This window comes from Schistocerca gregaria, chromosome 9, assembly GCF_023897955.1.
Source record: "Schistocerca gregaria isolate iqSchGreg1 chromosome 9, iqSchGreg1.2, whole genome shotgun sequence".
Classification (NCBI taxonomy): domain Eukaryota; kingdom Metazoa; phylum Arthropoda; class Insecta; order Orthoptera; family Acrididae; genus Schistocerca; species Schistocerca gregaria.
The window spans coordinates 116,381,984-116,404,790 of NC_064928.1; the positions used below are offsets into that span (position 1 = coordinate 116,381,984).

General features: G+C 42.1%; 1 protein-coding gene across 1 annotated transcript in view; it reads right to left on the bottom strand.

The window, feature by feature from the left end:
* Positions 1 to 22,807, bottom strand: part of LOC126291881 (cytochrome P450 4C1-like) — a 107,198-nt gene that overhangs the window by 38,881 nt on the left and 45,510 nt on the right. The window contains exons 3-5 of the mRNA XM_049985605.1: positions 13,314 to 13,515; positions 9,532 to 9,759; positions 6,037 to 6,267 (exon numbers count right to left, since the gene is read on the bottom strand). Of these exons, the coding sequence (XP_049841562.1) occupies positions 6,037 to 6,267; positions 9,532 to 9,759; positions 13,314 to 13,515 (661 nt within the window). The remainder of the gene's footprint in view (positions 1 to 6,036; positions 6,268 to 9,531; positions 9,760 to 13,313; positions 13,516 to 22,807) is intronic.

Genomic DNA, 22,807 nt, shown 5'->3' on the forward strand with positions numbered 1-22,807 from the left:
TGTGTCTGTCATGAAGTGTAAGCAATGTTATGTGCCACTGTCCATGCTTGTAACACGTAAAAATATTAACCATTTGGTTTGCCCTGGAGTCTAAGCAATGTTATCCTACTCTTTAGAAATATTGTGGTTTGTTTTTTATTATTTCCTAAGAACATTGAACATTGTCTTGTGCATTTCTGCGAGTGGAATCAGATGAACTCACACAACCTGGGGACAGTGTGATCCAAATGTGTAGGGCAAATGATCAGACTTGCCTGCTGTGAAGTAATTCTTGCATCGAGAGTAGTGTGTGGTACTTTCTGTCTAATACTATCATTCACCTTGCAGATGTAGACCATCTTAGCAAAAACTCTTTACTGTTACAACTAAATACACATGATTTATGTGTGCACATATTCACACTTCCACCCAAACATAACCTCCTTGTTCTTCTAGCCTGCTGAGAATTAACCACTACTTCCATATCAAATAAACGATCACTCTCCGCAGAATAATTAACATATCATACTATGCAGCACTGGTGTTTTCCTACCAACCTAACTCCTAATGTTTGACTATCAATAACACTATTTTAAATAAAATTACACCCAAATTCCTTCTGTCTAATAACCAAACACATTATTTCATTTACGTTCATTAGTGAGCCATTTCATGAAAGTAATACCCCTGTGACTTGGAATTCCTTAAAAAGTAGACATAAATGGAGGCTATACACTGATAGGACAGAGCATTATCACCACAGACCTATTATCGATATAAACTCGTACAGGCAATAGCAGGATCACCTGATAAGGTGTGAGTGCTAGTCAGACACGCAAATGATGCATATAGTATCAGTGAAGGTACTGTTAATTTATAGAATTGGGAAGGCACAGAGGCTAAGCACGAGCATTTCGGAAACTGCACAATTTTTCAGACGTTTGAGGAGTGCTGTGCTGAGGGTCTTCCAGAAACGGCGAAACCATAGTGCAAGCATGTCCAGAAATCATACTGTTGTGTGGCCACCCCTCATTACAGATGTCGGATATTGTAGGCTGGGCAAACTGGTAAATGATTACATGCAGTGACTGTGGTGAAACTAACATCAGATTTTAATGCTGGGCAGAGTACAAGTGTATCTGAGCATACAGTTCAACGAACATTAATAACGATGGGCCTCAACATCGGACAAACCACGTATTTGTCAATGTTAACACCATGACACTGGCAACTACAACTGAATGGGCCCATGACCATTGACATTGGACGTTGGTGCAGTGGCAGAGTATTACATGGTCTGATGATTCCTGATACCTTCTTCATCTCTGCCTATGGGAGCACTCAGATGTGTTGTCTTCAATGGGAGTAGCTCCTTGACACCTGTACTGCAGGACGGAGACAATCTGCAGCGGCTCCATTATGCTGTGGGTAACATTCATGTGGGCATCTATGGGCTCAGTGGCGCTCGTGCAAGGCACCATGATGGCCACGGAGTATCATACACTGGTAGTAGACTACGTACATCCATTTGTGATGATAATGTTTCCCAGTAGTGGTGGCATTTTTCAACAAGATAATGCGCTATTTCAGAAGGCCAGGAGTGCGATGGACTTGTTCAAGGAACATAGTAGCAGTGGAAAGTTCCGATTGATGTGGTGGGTCTCCAATTCACCAGATCTGAACACGATCGAACACATCAGGGTGTTACAGTAATTAGGTAACTTGTGTGTGTAGGTGTTGTTCCAACTCCCTCCAACGTTTAACCAAGACCTCATTGCTTCCATGCCACAATGGATCGCTCCTGTTATCCATGGCAAACGTGGACATAGTGGCTTTAAAGGTAGGTGGTTATAATGTTCTGGCTGATCAGTGTATACACATATAGATCTAGTAATTAATAAGACAACATTTAAAATTCATGTCACATCGCATCATCAGCTGCCTTGAAATCATCTTTGTGACCTAATTTTACCCTGTTCTTTTTTGTCATGGGAACTCCTCTTCCTGCTTCTGAATGTGGTGCCAGAAATGGTGGTCCATTGAAAGTGGGAGCAAGACTTACACGTATCACTGTGGCACATGTCAGAAGATGTAGTTCAATGTTAATTGGTAATGCCATTACTATCACTTGATAAAATGGCTCCTAAAGCCTAACAAAATTTTTAGTCTGACCCTTTGGTACGTATTGGTTGTTAACGTAATTCCTTGTCTGACAAGATACTGTTTAATACTGATTTTCTATTATATGTGCCTTTCTCTCGTTCTAAGGCTTTAGCGTTAATTCATCTACTCTGCCACCAAATAATTTTTTTTTTCATTTTTGAGAAAGTTTTTGGTGATCATATATCTTTTCCTGGATAGATCTTACAGAGCTGGAAAGGAGATGACATCATCTGAGCGAAAACGACCTTGTAGATGGACGAACGTGTACATCCCTGCATTTTTGAATTATTTCCCAATACTCCATATGGGAGCAGGGCATCCCAGCCATTCTGTTTACAGTTACAAAAGTAATACAATATTTTTTCTATCATCTAGTTGACTGTTTTAGTTTCTTCCATTTATTTGTGGCAAATGAACCCTGGTTCTGAGTTTGTTCATGCTTAATTAAAAGGACAATTGCTTTTTTTTAAACTGGACATGAAATTCCTTCTTTGGTCTGTATTACTGTCTCAAGTGTTTCAAATTTTAGTATCCATTGGTTCACCATAATCTGGACCAATGTTTCTGTTTGCTGGCTAGGCATTGCTTCTATGGAAACAAAATGTGAAAAAGATCTAGTGTTCTTAGCACATAGTCATTACCTGCTCATGTTTGAGCAAATGGTCTCAGTATGCCCATGTTAGTCATCTGAAATGGTTTATCTGCCTTTAGTAAACTTTCCAGTGTAATATTTTAACGACTGTATTCCACTCTCTGTATACTTGTCACACAAATTTTGCTGAAATGGCCGATGTCTCCTTTGTGTGTCATCTGCCAGTAGTTCTGTGCAACTCTGCTTTCTGGTACTTGGTGGCCACTGTATCTGGCTAGAGGTGAATCATGAGTCTGCCGCAACAATTCATTTTATAATATCTCTGGTACCACTGTGCATTAGCCACATCTAGACTTTCTACACATGCTCGATTTCCAAACTGAATTATGTCTGTTAGCAATTCCTGACAGTCTGAGTCAGCAGTTTGTCCTTCTGTCTTTTCTTCTGCGTCTACTCTGACATATTTTGCGATAGAGATGGTTGGGCTTTCTTGTGTGTTAATCGAAAACAAAAACCAGTCATTTGCAACATTAATCTGTTTAAATAACTAGTTAGATATTTAAGGCCTAGTAACCATTTAAAGGCAACATTTGTTGCTTTGAAACATCGTGCATACAAATAACAGCTGAAGTAAATTACTCCATATATCAGTGTTAGCACTACATTATCAGTAATGAAATGGTTTTTTCCTCCTTTACTAATGCATCTTAATGTATATGGTATTATATGTTTGTGTCCATCTACTCCTTGGCCTAAAGTGCACCTCAAGGCAACCTGTAAATATCAGATGACACTACAAACTGCTTTTGGTAATCTGGAAAAATTGAGAATTGCTCTAGTTGCAAGAAGACCTTTTAGATTCACGAATGCTGTTTCACAATGCGGCAACCATTGGCACATTTCTGCTTTTTCCAACAATTATGTGAGATGTCTTGCAGTTTCAGTCAGTATTGGAACAAATTTTATGTAAAAATTGACTATCGTTAGATTTGTGAAGTGTCCATGTCTATTGTGAAAATATCTATGGAAACCAGTTTAATATAGTGTTTCCTTTGGAAAGCACAAACTACTGGGCAGCTTATCTCGCTTCATGTATAGGGGATTGTAGAACGTGCTATTGAGGCCCTGGAACTGGCAGTGTAATAAAATTAGCTCATAAATTTACCGCTGTTGGACATGTGTATTCTGCAAGTTGTCAGCCAGCTGTGGTATTCAATCCAAAGAATGGTTTGATGCAGTCCTCCATGCTACTCTATCCTGCGCAAGCTTCTTCATCTCCAAATAACTACTGCAACCTACATCCTACTAAATCTGCTTCGTGTATTCATCTATTTGTCTCCCTCTACGGTTTTTACCAACCACACTGCCTTCCAATACTAAGTTGGTGATAGGACCAATCCCTTCTCCTAGTCACGTTTTGCCACAAATTCCTATTGTACCCAATTCTATTACCTCCTCATTAGTTACGCGATCAACCTGTCTAATCTTCAGAATTCTTCTGTAACACCACATTTCGAAAGCTTCTATTCTCTTCTTGTCTAAACTAGTTATCGTCCATGTTTCATTTCCATACATAGCTACACTCCATAGAAATACTTTCAGAAAAGACTTTCTGACAGTTACATCTATACTCGATGTTAACAAATTTCTCTTCTTCAGAAACGCTTTCCTTGCCATTGCCAGTCTACATTTTATATCCTCTCTACTTCGACCATCACCATTTATTTTGCTCCCCAAATAGCAAAACTCATCTACTAGTTTAAGTGTCTCTCCTCCTAATCTAATTTCCTCGGCGTCACCTGATTTAATTTGCTTATATTCCATTATCCTCGTTATGCTTTTGTTGATGTTCATCCTATATTGTTGTTTCAAGGCACCGTCCATTCTGTTCAACTGTTCTTCCACATCCTTTGCTGACAGAATTACAATAATATTGGCAAACTGCAAAGTTTTCATTTCTTTTCCATGGGTTTTAATTACTATTTCAAATTGTTATTTTGTTTAATTTACTGCTTGTTTAATATGCAGATTGAATAACATCGGGGATAAGCTACAACCCTGTCTCACTCCCTTCTCAATCACTGCTTGTCTTCCATGCCCCTCGACTCTTATAACTGCCATATGGTTTCTGTACAAATTATAAATAGGCTTTCGTTTCCTGTATTTGATCCCCGCCAACTTCAAAATTTGAAAGAGTGTATTCCAGTCAACTTTGTCAAAAGCCTTCTCTAAGTAGACAAATGCTAGAAACGTAAGTTTCCCTTTTCTTAATCTATCTTCTAAGATAAGTCGTAACGTCAGTATTGCCTTGAGTTCCAACATTTCTATGGAATCCAAACTGATCCTCCTAGAGGTCGGCTTCTAGAAGTTTTACCATTCGTCTTTAAAGAATTCGTGTATTTTGCAGCGTGACTTATTAAACTGATAGATCGGTAATTTTCGCACCTGTTGACACCTGTTTTCTATGAGATTTAAATTATTATATTGTTCCTGAAGTCTGAGGATATTTCGCCTGTCTCACCCATCATTCTCACCAGATGGTAGAGTTTTGTCAGGGCTGTCTCTCCCAAGGCTATCAGTTTTTATAATGGAATGTTGTCTACTCCTGGGGCCTTGTTTCGACTTACATCTTTCAGAACTCTGTCAAATTCTTCACACAGTATCATACCTCCCATTTTATCTTCCTCCACGTCCTCTTCCATTTCCATAATATGCCCTCAAGTACATCCCCCTTGTATAGACCCTCTATATATTCCTTCCACCTTTCTGCTTTCCCTTCTTTACTTAGAACTGGTTTTCTATCTGAGCTCTTGATATTCATACAAGTGGTTCTCTTTTCTCCAAAGACCTCTTTAATTTTACTACAGGCAGTATCTACCTTACCTCCTACTGATATGTACCTCTATATCCTTATATTTCTCCTCTAGCCATTCTTGCTTATAGACTTTGCACTTCCAGTCCCCCATTTTTGAGACGTTTGTATTCCTTTTTGCCTGCTTCAGTTACTGCATTTTTACATTTTCTCCTTTCATCAGTTAAGTTCAATATCTCTTCTGTTTCCCAAGGATTTCTACTAGCCCTTGTGTTTTTACCTACTTAATTCTCGGCTTCTTTTACTATTTCAGGAATTGGAGAAAATAGAAGAGAAGAGGTTAGATAACTAGAAGATTAAGGGATGAGACAGCAGAGGAGGAAGAGAAGGAGGAGGAGGAAAAGGTAAAGGAATGAATGAAGTGAAGGACAAGGCAGTACAGGAAAATAATGAGAAGAACAAAGCCAGCCTGGCTGTGTCTGTCACTCACTTCGTCTCGGACCTCGTTGACTGGCAGCATGGTCTTCCCTCCTGGCTTGACCAGAGCTTCCAGTAGGTTCAGGTGCTTCTTTGGAGGTCGTTCTTCGATGGCTGCTGACCTGATGGCGATGCACTGCATGGCCTGGTTCTGCACCATTTCCACGAACTTGAACAAACGACGCCCTGTGGAGGTCAGTTGCACCAGGAACTTGCTGTGCAGCCATGGTCTCATCATAATCGTCTGTAAACACCAAACACCATATATCACTCGTCAATGGTAGTCTTCGCTTGGCGGGAACACAGTTGACCACGCAACGCTCTTCTCCGCCAATCAGATAAACTCTAAAAAATTACGAATACTCTCTATGGAAAATTGGGAATGCGTGTCTGTAAACTGCTAACGCTGTTCATGGCAGGCGGTCTCAGTTGACGGCTGCTTGTGTAACGACTTCAACGAAAATTTTACCTTCAGTACTTCATACAATCAGTATTTCATACAATTATTATATAAAAATTGTATACGCTGTAATAATCTACTCATTAGGAAGTATAATCTTATGATATAAGTTTAAGACAGTAAGAGAAGTATTAATATAGAAACTGTGTGTACGTCACGAGAAAGCAAAGCAGAAAGTGCACAAATTACCTATACTATATTCATCCAGGAAATTGCTACTGAGAGCACTGAGCGAGTTCCAGCAACCTTTACAAAATATTTCAAACGTTTACGAAACTCCTTTTCTCTCTAACAACCTCCAAAAAGTTGATAAAAGGAAAAATGTTTATCAGCGTCTGAATTTTCGCTGTTCATGCACTAAAATTTCAACATGAGGCAGCACATTTCAATTGATTATTTTATTATTACTAATTCTACCTACAATACATTATGTAGACAATGTCCACACATACCACGTAGTGTAGCTGCAAGATGTTATGTCACTACATGGGACATATTTCATAGATATGACGCCATACATGTCGAAATTAAAGAGAAAATAGGTTTCGCTTAAACGAAGCGCAAATTAGCTGCACTGTTTTCATCCAGTGTTAGACAATGAGAGGACAGAGACGTGATTGCCTGATGTGACGCTTCGTCCAGTCCTGGCACCCCCACAGCCTATTGTACTCAGCTTCTGTCGTTGTGTAAAAGGTTAATTCAATGCTGTGCTGACACATTTATTTTGAGCGCCCAACCCAAACACCAATACACTACGTTATCAAAAGTGTCTGGACACGTGGTTGAAAATGGCTTACAAGATCGTGGTGCCCTCCATAGTTAATGGTGGAATTCAGTATGATGTTGGCCCACCCTTAGCCTTCATGACAGCTTCCACTCTCGCAGGCATACGTTCAATCAGGTGCTGGAAGGCTTCTTGGCGAATGGCAGCCCATTCTTCACGGAGTTCTCCACTGAGAAGAGGTATCGATGTCGGTCGGTGAGCCCTGGTACGAAGTCGGCGTTCCAAAACATCCCAAAGGTGTTCTGTAGGATTTAGGTCATGACTGTGCAGGCCAGTATATTACAGGATTGTTATTGTCGTGTAAACACTGCGCCACAGGCCGTGCATTGTGAACAGGTACCCGGTCATGTTGAAAGACACAATCGCCAGCCCCGAATTGCTCTTCAACAGTGGAAAGCAAGAAGGTCCTTAAAACATCAGTGTAGGCCTGTGCTGTGGTAGTGCCACGCAAAACAACACAGTGTGCAAGCTCCCTCCATGAAAAACACGACCACATCATAACACCACCGCCTCCGAGATTTACTGTTGGCACTACACACGGTGGCAGATGACGTTCATCGGGCATTCGCTATACACACACCCTGTCATCGGATCGCCACATTGTGTACCGTGATTCGTCACTCCACACAACGTTTTTCCACTGTTCAATCGTCCAATGTTTACGCTCCTTACATGAAGCGAGGCGTCGTTTGACATTTACCGGCGTGATGTGTGGCTTATGAGCAGCCACTCGACCATGAAACCAAAGTTTTCTCACCTCCCGCCTAACTGTCCTAGTACTTGCAGTGGACCCTGATGCAGTTTGGAATTCCTGTGTGATGGTCTGGATAGATGTCTGCCTATTACACGTTACTACGCTCTTCAACTGTCGGCGGTCTCTGTCAGTCAACAGACGAGGTCGGCCTGTAAGCTTTTGTGCCGTACTTGTCTCTTCACTTTTCCACTTCACTGTCACATCGTAAACTGTGGGCTTGCGGATATTTAGGAGCGTGGAAATCTCGCGTACAGACGTATGACACAAGTGACACCCAGTCACCTGACCAAGTTCGAATCCCGTGAGTTCCGCGGAGCGTCCCATTCTGCTCTCTCACTATATCTAATGACTACTGAGGTAACTCATATGGAGTACCTGGCAGTAGGTGGCAGCAAAATGCACCTAATATGAAAAATGTATGTTTTCTGGGGTGTCCGCATACTTTTGATCAGATAGTGTATTTCGGACACCGTCATCGACTATTGTGAAACCTGTAGCCTGTGTCCGTTCTCTAAATGTTGTCAGCTGTCTAGTTACAAAAAAGTCTTCTTCCCTCCCGAGACTCCAGTTTGAGTTCACGGAGCATTTGCGTAATACTCCAGTTTTGAGCGAAACCAGCAGTAATGAAACGAGCAGCAGGCCTCTGAACTGCTTCATGTGTTCATTTCAATTGGCTCTGAGCACTGTGGAACTTAACATCTGCGGTCATCAGTCCCCTATAACTTAGAACTACTTAAACATAACTAACCTAAGGACATCACACACATCCATTCCCGAGGCAGGATTCGTACCTGCGACCGTAGCGGTCACGCCGTTCCAGACTGAAGCGCTTAGAACCGCACGGCCACACTGGCCGGTTTCATGTGTTCGTTTATCCGACATGGTGGGTACCTGAAACGCTCGAGCAGTTCTGAAGAATGGGTCACACGAGAGTTCTGCATGCATTCCCCTCTTTGGATGAGCCACACTTTCCTAAAACGATACGGCATTCACCTTTCCTACAACCGACATCACGTTCTCATTCCATTTCATTTCACTTTGCAACTTTGCACCTAGATACTTAACAGTGGCGACTACGGCAAGCACCACACTACTAATTTTACATTGGTAAATTTTCTTCTCACTCAAATTACCTAGTATTTTTTTTTCAAAATTTAGACCATGTTACCATTCCCCACAACAAATTGTTACTGTATCTAAGTAATCCTGTATTCTCTATAGTTATTCAACAATGACAGATTCCCGCGTACTACAGGGTCATCAGCAGACGTTCGATGACTGCTCCTCACTGTGCCTGTCACATCATATGTAAATAAAATGTGCAGTCATATCACACTACATTGGGGGCTTCTGGAGACACCGTCGGTCTCTGACGAACACTTACCGTGCAGGAATATTTCCTACGACATAGGTGGTAAGTTGGCCTGTGGAGTACAGACGTAGACTTAGCAGCATAAAACGCCGTCGTTGGAAAGAGAGGCGGTGAAGTTTCTGTTTTAATCAGCCTTACCTGCATAGCATTCATAGCGTCACGACAGGCGGTAGAGACCTCATCCTCTGCCAAGGCATCTGGTATCATGACGTCAGGGTTGAGCCCAATGATAGTGCTGGCGATGGTGCGGAGCGCTGCCAAATACGCCAGAGGGTGGACCTCGGCAGTGGCGCCTCCAGTCTTCGCCAGACGCTCGCCCAGGTAGAGACCACCCTTGTGGAAGGCCTCCAGGTATCCCCCCAGGAGCTGAAATCCAGCACACACTCTCAACGAGCTCTCTCTCCAGCCGCAACTGGCATAATATGGATATTATACCATCTACACGATAGAAACCGGAGAGTCCAGCTTCTTTGTCCATCACATAGCTACATGCAATCTAAATTGGAACAATCCGGAACTGTGTACCACAGGGTTATGTTCGGTGTGCACTGATAAGCCAAAACATTACAACCACCACCTACCGTGAGACTGAACGCAGCCTGGTGACGTTGCATTCACGTGACGTGGTGTGAATAAGTGCAACATACAGGGTGTTTCAAAAATGACCGGTATATTTGAAACGGCAATAAAAACTAAACGAGCAGCGATAGAAATACACCGTTTGTTGCAATATGCTTCGGACAACAGTACATTTTCAGGCGGACAAACTTTCGAAATTACAGTAGTTACAATTTTCAACAACAGATGGCGCTGCTACTGATGTGAAAGATATGGAAGACAACACAGTCTGTGAGTGCGCCATTCTGTACGTCGTCTTTCTGCCGTAAGCGTGTGCTGTTCACAACGTGCCAGTGTGCTGTGGACAACATGGTTTATTCCTTAGAACAGAGGATTTTTCTGGTGTTGGAATTCCACCGCCTGGAACACAGTGTTGTTGCAACAAGACGAAGTTTTCAACGGAGATTTAATGTAACCAAAGGACCGAAAAGCGATACAATAAAGGATCTGTTTGAAAAATTTCAACGGACTGGGAACGTGACGGATGAACGTGCTGGAAAGGTAGGGCGACCGCGTACGGCAACCGCAGAGGGCAACGCGCAGCTAGTGCAGGAGGTGATCGAACAGCGGCCTCGGGTTTCCGTTCGCCGTGTTGCAGCTGCGGTCCAAATGACGCCAACGTCCACGTATCGTCTCATGCGCCAGAGTTTACACCTCTATCCATACAAAATTCAAACACGGCAACCCCTCAGCGCCGCTACCATTGCTGCACGAGAGACATACGCTAACGATATAGTGCACAGGATTGATGACGGCGATATGCATGTGGGCAGCATTTGGTTTACTGACGAAGCTTATTTTTACCTGGACGGCTTCGTCAATAAACAGAACTGGCGCATATGGGGAACCGAAAAGCCCTATGTTGCAGTCCCATCGTCCCTGCATCCTCAAAAAGTACTGGTCTGGGCCGCCATTTCTTCCAAAGGAATCATTGGCCCATTTTTCAGATCCGAAACGATTACTGCATCACGCTATCTGGACATTCTTCGTGAATTTGTGGCGGTACAAATTGTCTTAGACGACACTGCGAACACCTCGTGGTTTATGCAAGATGGTACCCGGCCACATCGCACGGCCGACGTCTTTAATTTCCTGAATGAATATTTCGATGATCGTGTGATTGCTTTGGGCTATCCGAAACATACAGGAGACAGCGTGGATTGGCCTCCCTATTCGCCAGACATGAACTCCTGTGACTTCTTTCTGTGGGGACACTTGAAAGACCAGGTGTACCGCCAGAATCCAGAAACAATTGAACAGCTGAAGCAGTACATCTCATCTGCATGCGAAGCCATTCCGCCAGACACGTTGTCAAAGGTTTCGGGTAATTTCATTCAGAGACTACGCCATATTATTGCTACGCATGGTGGATATGTGGAAAATATCGTACTATAAAGTTTCCTAGACCACAGCGCCATCTGTTGTTGACAATTGTAACTACTGTAATTTTGAAAGTTTGTCTGCCTGAAAATGTACTGTTGTCCCAAGCATATTGCAACAAACGGTGTATTTCTATCTCTGCTCGTTTAGTTTGTATTGCCGTTTCAAATATACAGGTCATTTTTGAAACACCCTGTAGAAAGTTGAGCATCACCCTAGGAAAGACATGGTCTGCAAATGGGGGAGTCTATTGAGATATGTGACCGGTGAAAGAGCGTCTTGAAAACTGCCAAACTGGGCGAACATTCATATGCTACTGTCTTTAGCATCTACAGAGAAAGGTAGAAGGACAATGAAACCATCACTATTCGTTAAATGGTATGACGTCAATGACTCTTCACAGAACGAGGAGCTTGGAGGACTGTCTGTTCTGAAAATTAGGACGGATGGTGATATGTGGCAGCTCTGCCAAAAGAGCACAATGCTTGTGCATGCACAAGTGTTTTGGTGCACACCGTTCATCGTATATTGTTAAACATTGAGCTCAGTAGTAGACCACCCCTGCATGTTCATATGTTGACCCAATGACATCGCCAATTACCTCTGTATTGGGCACGGGATCACCGGCAGTCGACCGTCGACCAATGGAAACGTGTCGGCTGTTCGGGTGAACCATATTTTAGATCGATGGTCCTCTCCACAAACGCTGTCGTCAAAGTGAACGGGGCTAGAAACGTGCAGCGCGCCACGGATTCAGGCTGGTGGGAGCTGTATTATCCTATGGCAGACATTCTTCTGCGCTTTCATGAGATCTGTGGCAGTAATTGAACACACGCTGACAGTTGCAAACTACCTGCATCCCTCCATGCTTGATGTCTTCACCAACGGCGATATCATATTTCAGCAGTATAATGTGCGCGCCTCAGAGAGTCAAAACCGTGGTATAGTTTTCTGATGAGGAATTTAGTGAATTCACGTTGATGTCTCGGTGAGTAAATTCGCCTGATGTAAATCCTATGGAACCTGTCTGGATCCCTCTCGGGCGCCGTCACCCGTATGCAAATCAGTAGAGAGTTATTTACGCGTATTACAAGACCTGTATGTAGACACCTAACGCCACATACTTTCACAAACCCACCATCAAACTGTTAGGTCACTGATACGTCGCATCAGTGATTTATTTCTTTCCAAAGACTGGCAAACGAGCTATTAAGCAGGGGGTCATAAAGTTTTTGCTCACCAGTGTGTCTTCGGTCTATTGTGGTTTGTAGCTTATAACACTATTCATAGAGATGAGGATGATTATATTGTGAGATAAAAAGTTTCGATCGTTTTCTCTTGAAATCCCGTCTTAAAATTAAACGTTATCAGCATCGTTGAAGTGTATGAGTCCTCAGATGTTTGATATTGAAATAGTGATCGTAAACAGCGTACTACCTGTGTAGGATGTGAATAAAATGTTCCTTCATATGCAGTCACAGCAAAAAACTGTTTTTTCATATTCTGCTTGTGTATTTTACACATTCCTGTTAAGTCTTTAACAAAATATGGAACATGGTTAAGGCAACTTAGAGTACCTTGCATGGACAATGAGTGTCAAATGTAGCTGACGTTAAAGTATGTGTTAAACCTAGGCATATTGCAAAACATAAGCTTTCATGGCTGGCAATGTGAAACTGAGTATTTTTATTCTGCTATTTAGGACGTGGTCAGATTAGCTTATGTTTGAAATCCAATTTTAAGTCAGCGCCTACGAACGACATGTGAAGTGTGGTTGTAGCGAGTCACGAGATGCTAAAGCCACAAGCAAGATGTCCTCTGAAAACAGAGATGAATCGTTGTGTTTGAACAAGAAATTCATCTGACCACGGGATAATAGTCCAGAACATTTTAGTAAGTTTTACTTGGTCTGGTTAACTCACCTCAGAGTGAAATGTTGGGTTGATAAGTTTGCGGTGTGTCTTCCACTGGTTGCCATTGACGGAGAGTAAGCCATCACCGATAAAAGTCCGTATGGTACGGCACAAGAAGGGATCACGGTCTGCCATCTTGGATGTCAGCATGATGTGTTGAACATCGTCTGGGTGCACCACCATCAGCACCTGCACTGGGCCGATGTAGAACCTGCCACCAGGACAACAAGGGTACCAACATGCTCGTGGGTTGGCAGAAAAACAACTGTAAGATAACAGAGTATCACAACAGTTCAGGTTAATTACAATACACCAGTGGAAGAGATTTCAATGGCTGTCGAAATATGTTCAGAAGACTAAGCGTTCAATATGTTATAATATATTCATGTGCTGGAATTGGGGTCTCTAAAGATCTTGGCAAACATTTGAAAATACCCTGCATGTGCAACCTGGAGTTCGCTCTAAACACGTTTTATGTCTGTGTCCATAAAGATCCAACTGTGACAATGGAGGATGGTCATGAATAAGGGTTGTCAAACTACGTATCAGGCAGATTCGTTGGACAAATAATGAACCAAACATGCAAGTACTCAAAGCAGTGGTACAACCATTTTTAAATGAGATTCCCACATTAATCATCAGTCTCATCTCAGCATTGTCTCGCTGAAGTATGACGTATGGTATTACCTCAAAAAATAACAGTACATCAGGATCGAAACCCTAGAATGTTGCCTCTATTAGTACAAGCCATATGCCATCACAAGCGAAGTTTGTCTGTCAAGCCACTGAAACCGCCTGCTACCACGTTGTGGTCACCATGGTAGTATCTAACACAAACGTAACCATAAGTGTAGGACATTCTGAAGTGACAATTGTGAGAAAACACTACATTTGCCACTCAGCATGAAAGAAATTTATATTCCTCCCGATCAGTAAGGGTTTGTCACTTGTTGATAGCAGTAGTTGACCCAATGGCATAGGTGACAACAATCCATCATGCAGCAAATCTCCTCAAACAACAACCCTAGAGAAACATGCATAAATAACATGAATGTTGCTGTTGCATCAAGATTTCAAATGACCGAGATGGGTATTAGGTGACTCGTCAATGTGTCACTCTGGTGACAAGATACCAGTTCTGATGTTGGCTCATTAGAGTCATAACTAGTGATACACTGTAACGCCATGCATTGGGATCTGTCGATTTTGGTTGGATGTAAGTGGCATGTTTAAGTAATACATGTAGCATGTACATCACTCAACCAGTATGTCAGCACAATCGTGCCACACATTATTATGAGCTAGCTGTCTGGGCATTACTGTTATCCAGTTTCCCCACAGATGTACAGGTCATAGGGGATCTTGTGGTGTGGCTGCCACATTCGCCGGATTTATGACCGTTAGATTTCTAAATGTGGAGGCATTTTTTTTTTAATTTTACATGAAGTGAAGGTCCAGAAACCTTGCGCAATTTAGGGAACAGATTTTTTTATACTTGTACTCACATTTCAGTATATGGGTTGATTAAAGTCCATGAGGAACAGATATAATGATAACAAGAGCTCTACATTTGCTAGAACACAGGTCGAGGTTCGGTAACGTTTATGGAATATCAACAGCATTTGTACCGTACTGCATACAGGACAAGTAGCCAGTCTGGAAATATTAAAAGGTTTCGTTACAAAATTTCATTCCAAATTTTTCAGCTATGTGTTCTAGGAGTTTTCTCAGAACCTACATGATGGGTAGAAACGTGGCGACAGCAGACACTGTTGTTATCGGTATTTTGCTGACAAAGCCAACCTCAGGTGTCACCATGGTGAGCCAATAGGAAGCATGGGTCAATAGTCACTTGGCGATTGCTGGCTCATTCTAGGACTGGAGTCCACTTTACATGAAATGAATTTGCAGTTGTGACTAAGGACAACCTTCAGCTGTAGAATGGAATGACGACAATGAAAGTTTGTGCCAGACCGGGACTCTAACCCCGATTTCCCGCTAATCGCGAGCTTTCGCCTTATCATCTGGCTATCCCTGCACCGCTCACGGCCAGACCGAAACTTTATACGTCGCAAACCACGCATCTGTAGTCGCCGCAGTGCCTGCTCTCATGGATATGCATGCAGGTCCAAAGGAACTTTGCATCGTAATCAGAATAACACAGGCACTGCAAAATCATATTGTAGAGTACAGTTTGGTCATCCCTTGTGCTGCAGCTCCTTTACAGAATGGATGGCAACAGCCAACCCGTCTTTGTCTCTGTGTCTTTTTAATCAGCCAGTAGCTGATTCATAAACGAACATTTTCTGTCTTCCTACTTCTCGACCCACTACGTTCATTTAGACAGGTGACTGGCTTCAGAGTCTAGCTGAGGTGAGCTTCTCCACATCCTCATCCATCGTATGCAGGTGTCCCTTCTACGACGGTACAAATTGCTGTCAGAAATGGGATTCCCCAGCTTAACAGACGCGTGAAATTTGGCATGGACTTCGATGCGAGATGCCTTTAGCAGGTTCCACAACGAAACATTGTCTCCAAATTTGGTTGAAAATCCGAAGAAATTCTGCTCGTATGTAAAGTACACAAGCGGCAAGACGCAGTCAATACCTTCGCTGCGCAGTGCCGATGGTACTGTTACCGACGACTGTGCCGCTAAAACAGAGTTATTGAACGCAGTTTTCCGAAATTCCTTCACCAGGGAAGACGAATGGAATATTCCTGAATTTCAAACACGAACAGCTGCTAGCATGAGTTTCTTAGAAGTAGATACCTTAGGCGTTGTGAAGCAACTCAAATCGCTTGATACAGGCAAGTCTTCAGGTCCAGATTGTATACCGATTAGGTTCTTTTCAGATTACGCTGATACAATAGCTCCCTACTTAGCACTAATATACAACCGCTCGCTCACCGATAGATCTGTACCTACAGATTGGAAAATTGTGCAAGTCGCACCAGTGTTTAAGAAGGGTAGTAGGAGTAATCCATCGAACTGCAGACCTATATCATTGACGTCGGTTTGCAGTAGGGTTTTGGAGCATATACTGTATTCAAACATTATGAATCACCTCGAAGGGAACGATCTATTGATATGTAATCAGCGTAAAACATCGCTCTTGTGCAACGCAGCTAACTCTTTATTCGCACGAAGTAATGGCCGCTATCGACAGGGAATCTCAAGTTGATTCCGGAAAGCTTTTGACACCGTTCCTCACAAGCGACTTCTAATCAAGCTGTGGGCCTATGGGGTATCGTCTCAGTTGTGCGACTGGATTCGTGATTTCCCGTCAGGAAGGTCGCAGTTCGTGGTAACAGACGGCAAATCATCGAGTAAAACTGTAGTGATTTCAGGTGCAGGAAAGCGTCCTGGGACCTCTGCTGTTCCTGATCTATAGAAATGACCTGGGTGACAATCTGAGCAGTTCCTTTAGGTTGCTCGCAGATGATGCTGTAATTTACCGTCTAGTAAGGTCATCCGAAGACCAGTATCAGTTGCAAAGCGATTTTGCTGTATGGTGTGGCAGGTGGCAGTTGACGCTAAATAACGAAAAGTGCGAGGTGATACAAAAGAAATCCGTTGGAATTCGATTACTCGATAAATAGTACAATTCTCAAGGCTGTCTATACAACTAATTACCTGGGTGTTAAAATTACGAACAACTTCAGTTGGAAAGACCACATAGATAATATTGTGGGAAATACGAGCCAAAGGTTGCGTTTCATTGGCAGGACACTTAGAGGATGCAACAAGTCCACTAAAGAGACAGCTTACACTACACTCGTTCGTCCTCTGTTAGAATATCGCTGCGCGTTGTGCGATCCTTACCAGATGGGATTGACGGAGGACATCGAAAGGGTGCAAAAAAGGGCAGCTCGTTTTGTATTATCACGTAATAGGGGAGAGAGTGTGGCAGATATGATACGCGAGTTGGGATGGAAGTCATTAAAGCAAAGACGTTTTTCGTCGCGGCGAGATCTTTTTACAAATTTCAGTCATCCACTTTCTCTTCCGAATGCGAAAATAATTTGTTGAGCCCAACCTACATAGGTAGGAATGATCATCAAAATAAAATAAGAGAAATGAAAGCTCGACAGAAAGGTTTAGGCGTTCGTTTTTCCCGCGCGCTGTTAGGGAGTGGAATGGTAGAGAGATAGTATGATTGTGGTTCGATGAAGCACTTAAATGTGAATTGCAGAGTAGTCATGTAGATGTAGATGTTGATGTAGGTCCTAAGGGAGGCCTTTAAAATTTCGGTTCATGCTTAATGCCTGTTGTCTGAATGAGTAAACGTTGCTGCTATTGCCTTGCCATGAGTCTGGCTGCAGTGCATCGCCATGTTGCCTGGCAAGCGCTCCACTAGCCAGGCAAATTCCGGGCTGCTGTACGTTGTGGGCAGCCGGATGGTCCTGCCCAGGTGTGTTTCAACAGCCCTTACCAGGGCAGTACTATCTTATCACAACCTGTAGACCACCACTCTGCATCCCTCTGTAGTTGGAGTGTTCCGCATTCATCTCTTGATCCACACCAAGAGAGCAGTGTAGCAGCTGCGTGTTGGTTAAAGCAACCAGCATCATCTCAGCGCATCCACAATGGTTCCGCCCGCCTGATGTGCCAGCCACCAACATGGGCCACTGCTGAAGTCACCCTCCACGCCTCACACTGTATCATTGACGTCTCGTCACGTGAAAGACTGTAAGTGTCGCTACACGCTTTCCTTTACAGCCACCCAGCTGCTCATGCGAGTCCTCGAAAGAACGAGGCGCCACACTCCTGTTTTCAGACACGGAATCCTGAGTTCATGGTCTAGGCTGTTCGTGTAAGTGCAGTTCAACTTTTTTGTCTACTCGTTTTCATCAAACGTCATGACTACTACATGCTCGACCATAGAATGAGTTGCAGGGTTGTCTGGCAGAGACCTGCAAGAGCAAATAGCGACATGTACGTTATGAAATCAGGGATCAGAGGAGCAGTTACAAACAAGACAAGAGTCGCTTCCCGCTTACAGAGTTAACCAAAATATGCAAGCCACATAGATCAGGCCACTATCTATGTACAAGAGTACCTCTTGTGTCAAAAACTGACTTGAGATATAATATTCCTCTGGTCATTTTTATATGCTCTATGTTGGGAAAACCACCAGAAAACGTGAACGCCGTTTCACAATATGATAGTGATGCCAGCCGAATGTCTTCATGGCCATATGAAATTTGGATCTGTCTTAGATGCCTGAACATACGTAAAATCAGTAGAAACAATGAAATGTCCACACCTTCAGGTAATAGTTAAAGACTTAACAGACAAGTGCGGAGGCAAAAATTTGAGTTACCACAAAGATAAGATATCCATTCATACGCAATGGCTAAGAGAGCATTCAGAAATTTTTGATGATAGAATATGCACAGTTTCGTGCCATAGGAACACTTTGGCGTTGGGCCAAGTGAGAAATGATGTGTCAGAGACGAGAGCAACAGATTTATTCAATGGTGAATAACTCCACATATTGGGGACGAAGTAAAGTTTGTGGTGGCGCCTTGGCTTTTCGTGAAGTGGCCCGTCTTCCACTGTGGACAGAGGCGGCTGGACTTTTCTTCAGATTTCGTCATGTGGTAACGATCCGTGACACGTTTTTACAACGGTAACAAATCGTAGGAGATGGGAATTGGCGTATCACACCACTGATAGGTGCTCGACTCCTTTCTGACCTTCTGGCAGAGAAACTGGCAACTCAAGTACCACTTGATGCCAGTCATGGGAAAAAATGAGATGGGGCATGGGACGATTTCATTGTTTTTAGAGATTTGACCATTCCTCCAAGGCCTAGTAACTTAGGAGTCGTGGGTTAGCGACGACAGATTGTTGCATTTTCTCGGTTTCGTTTTCGCACCCAGTTCTATTCTGTCTACCACTATCTTTTCTATCGAAACATGACCACCCTTGTCAATGCCATTCGGTATTCCCATGAGTGGAGAACATACATTGAGGATAAACTGCAAAAAGACAGAACTAATAAGAAGTAGCAAAATGAGAATACTGAGAAACTAAACATCAAAACTGGTTATCATATAGTAGACGAAGTAAAGTTATTCTCCTACCTTGGAAAGAATATATCCCAGGATGGGTGAATCAAAAAGGACACAAAATGCATTCTATCACTGGCAAAGAGAGCATTCCTGGTCCAGACAAGTCTGCTGGTATCAAACATAGGTCTACAGCAGAGGAAATTTCTGAGAGTAGAGTACAGAATTTTTTGTTGTGAATCATGGACTGACACTGACAAGATATGGGGCCAGAATGATAGGACATCACTTAAGGTACCAATGAATGACTTCCACGGTACTAGAGAGAGCTGTAGAGGGTAAAACCTGTAGATGAAGATGGAGACGGGATTACAGTCTACAGTTATTTGAGAATATAGTGTGCCAAAGTTACTCTGAAATGAAGAAGTTGCCACAGCATAGGATCTCAATGCAGGCTGCATCAAGCAGTCAGAAAGCTAAAAATTAAAAAAATTTTACAGTACAAGTATTCTACTTGTATGGTAAAATAGTTTGACATTAATTTGAATGTTTTTTATTGTAACACTGATGGAGTATTCATCGAAAGCAAGTCATGAATAAGTTTCAAGAGCTTAGCTGTATGCAAACATCTTCCAGATATGCATGCACCCACACGATTTGTGGAATTTACACTTCCAAGTATTGTGACACCTGTTCTGTCATTTAGAACTATACCGATCTAATATGTGTTAATCTGTATTCTCCAAGCTAGTAAAAGACACCATTTAAACACTATGGGCTCTATGGACAATTATCAGACATTTCAAGTACACAAAATGTATAGGTACCTTTTTGTAATAACTGTATATTTGAATGTACGAGTTGGTAATGTTCATTAATTTATTTTACTGATGCTGCACAACTAAAAACCTCCTTTGTTTACTGTACCCTCTGACTTTTGTAGTTTTAAGTCATCCATTATATGTGTAAACACTGTTCTGTTATGCTGCAGGGTTCTATGCTATTGTCACTGACATGTCATATTTAGTAAATACTTAAGATATTAGACCATCGTCTTAACAGTTGCTTGAAGTTCTTGGAAGGTACCTCACCAATTTCCAAATACATGTATGTAAACAAGAATTTAAATGGCGCCTTATGAAAATGAAGGTGGTTTGAACATGGCAACCGTGCCAGTTGGGCAAGGAATGTCAACAAATAGAAGAAATTCCACCATTAGAAAAAGCCTGGTAAAAGGGAAGGGGTAGGGATTAGGTACGGTTGGTTGTGAGGGAAGGGCAAGATATCTGTCAACAACGCTGTCTGGGTTCTTATGCCCAAAACCAACCTAATGTCAGCAGTGTCAGATGTTGCACTGTGAAGGATCAATGGAAGCAAGTACTCATGTGAGATAACATGGAAACTGACTGCTCATTTGGCACTTACAGATAAATTAAATTAAAATAAAAAATGTGCTACTATTATTACATCTTAACTGTTTGATATGTTGGGAGGCTATAGGTATTTTACTTAGTTATATCAATGTACTGTGTGAAGTACTTATCTATTTTACATTTATCTATGCTTCTGTAAATATTAAGGTTCGATTATTAAAAATGGTTCTCAAGTGTGTATACTAATAAATGATTTCACTCTACATTCTCTTACTTTGAAATTATGAAATGAGTAATTGCCGAGTCGCCTGAAGAAAAATTATCAGAGTACTTTAGGGTAATTCAGAAAAACTGCAGATTCAATTTTTCAGATAAATTTGAGTCAGTAATTGTCGATGAACCACTACAATAGCTTCACTTATTACCATGCTGAAGGCCACCTTTACTAATTATTTGAAAATAGAATATCAGTCAAGATATCTCAATAATGCACACGACTGTAAATAATACTTTTGTTTGAGACTATACTTTCAATTTTCTCAGCAGGAATCGCCAGAAGAGAAGTGAATGATTTTACTTTGTTTCGTCATATTCATACTTTGACATAATAAACAATTTCAGCACATTCTGACGTATTCTGTGTCATGTCTCTAGTTGACTAATACAGCAGATCTGTGTTGTGATACGTTATTATTTTATGCACTTTGCCTTTTTAATTACAATTTATTACTCATAAGAAATGAGACACGAATAAGAATACGGAAAATAACATAAATATAGAAAAGAGACACCACACATGTACATTTATTCCTGTTATACTTAGTTTTTAGCAAATTGTGATAAGTACTTCCTTTGTCAACTAAGTTCCAGAACAGGTTTTTGTGTGTCTATAAAAGGAATAAATGTTGTTTTCATGTTATTTGGTATGTGTACGTCCTTGAAATGACCTCTGCTGTGTCCCCACGCCAGAACACTAAGTGGCAGGACTATGCTTAACAATACACTGTTTGGATTCTTGGCGCATTAATTACTGCGACACAATGGATGCTGATGGTGAGAAAAGAGTGAACATGGAGTTCTGCGCTAAGCTCGAGAAACCCCTAGTGAAATGTGGATAATGAATAAGCAAGAATATGCAGGCGAGGCACTTTCATGTAGTCGTGTTTACGAGTGGCACAAAACGTTTCGTGAAGGTAGAGATTCAATACAAGACAATCTCAGATCTGGTAACCCGTCTACAGTAGATACCGTTGAAAACACAGAGCGTGTAAGGCAGTTATTGGAAGAAGACTGTCATGCAACTCTGACTGCTGTATGAGATAAACATAATTTGAACTGTGATGCGTGTCATAAGATTTTATATGAAGATTTACGGAAACAGAAACTTAATGCAAAAACACTAATAGGCGAACAAAAAGACGAATGACGAAAACTTCCTGCTGAACTACTGAAGAGAGTCAGATGTGACCCAACATTTCAGTCAAAGCTTATTGCTGGTGATGGAAGCTGGCGCCACCAGTATGACCCTCATATGAAGTGTCAAAAGCTGAACGGATGAGGCCTGGATCACAAGCCTCGAGAAAAGTCAAACGACAACGTTCGAGAATAAAGACAATGTTGATTACATTCTTTGAGAGTAAGGGATTAGTTCACCATGAGTATGTTCCTCCAGGTCAAACAGTAAACCAGACTCTTTACATCTTGAAACGTTTGAGACAAGCAATTAGACGTCGCCGTTTCAAATTGTGGCATTTTCGGGACTGATTCTTACTGGACCCCAATGCAAGATCCCATAGCCTTTATCTGTTACTGAGTAACTGGCTAGACATTCTGTTATTGCCATCCTGTATCCGCCATGTTGGGCCCACTGTACGCCTGGTGATTTTTTCTTGTTTCCACAAGCTTCGCTAAGGTATTCCAGACATCCAACAGGCTGTGACAAACTTACAAGCACCGCAACTGAAAATTTCCCTGCACGCTTCCAAGACTTCCCGAAAAGTTGGCAGCTGTATGTAGATAGCCAAGGCAACTACACTCCTGGAAATGGAAAAAAGAACACATTGACACCGGTGTGTCAGACCCACCATACTTGCTGCGGACACTGCGAGAGGGCTG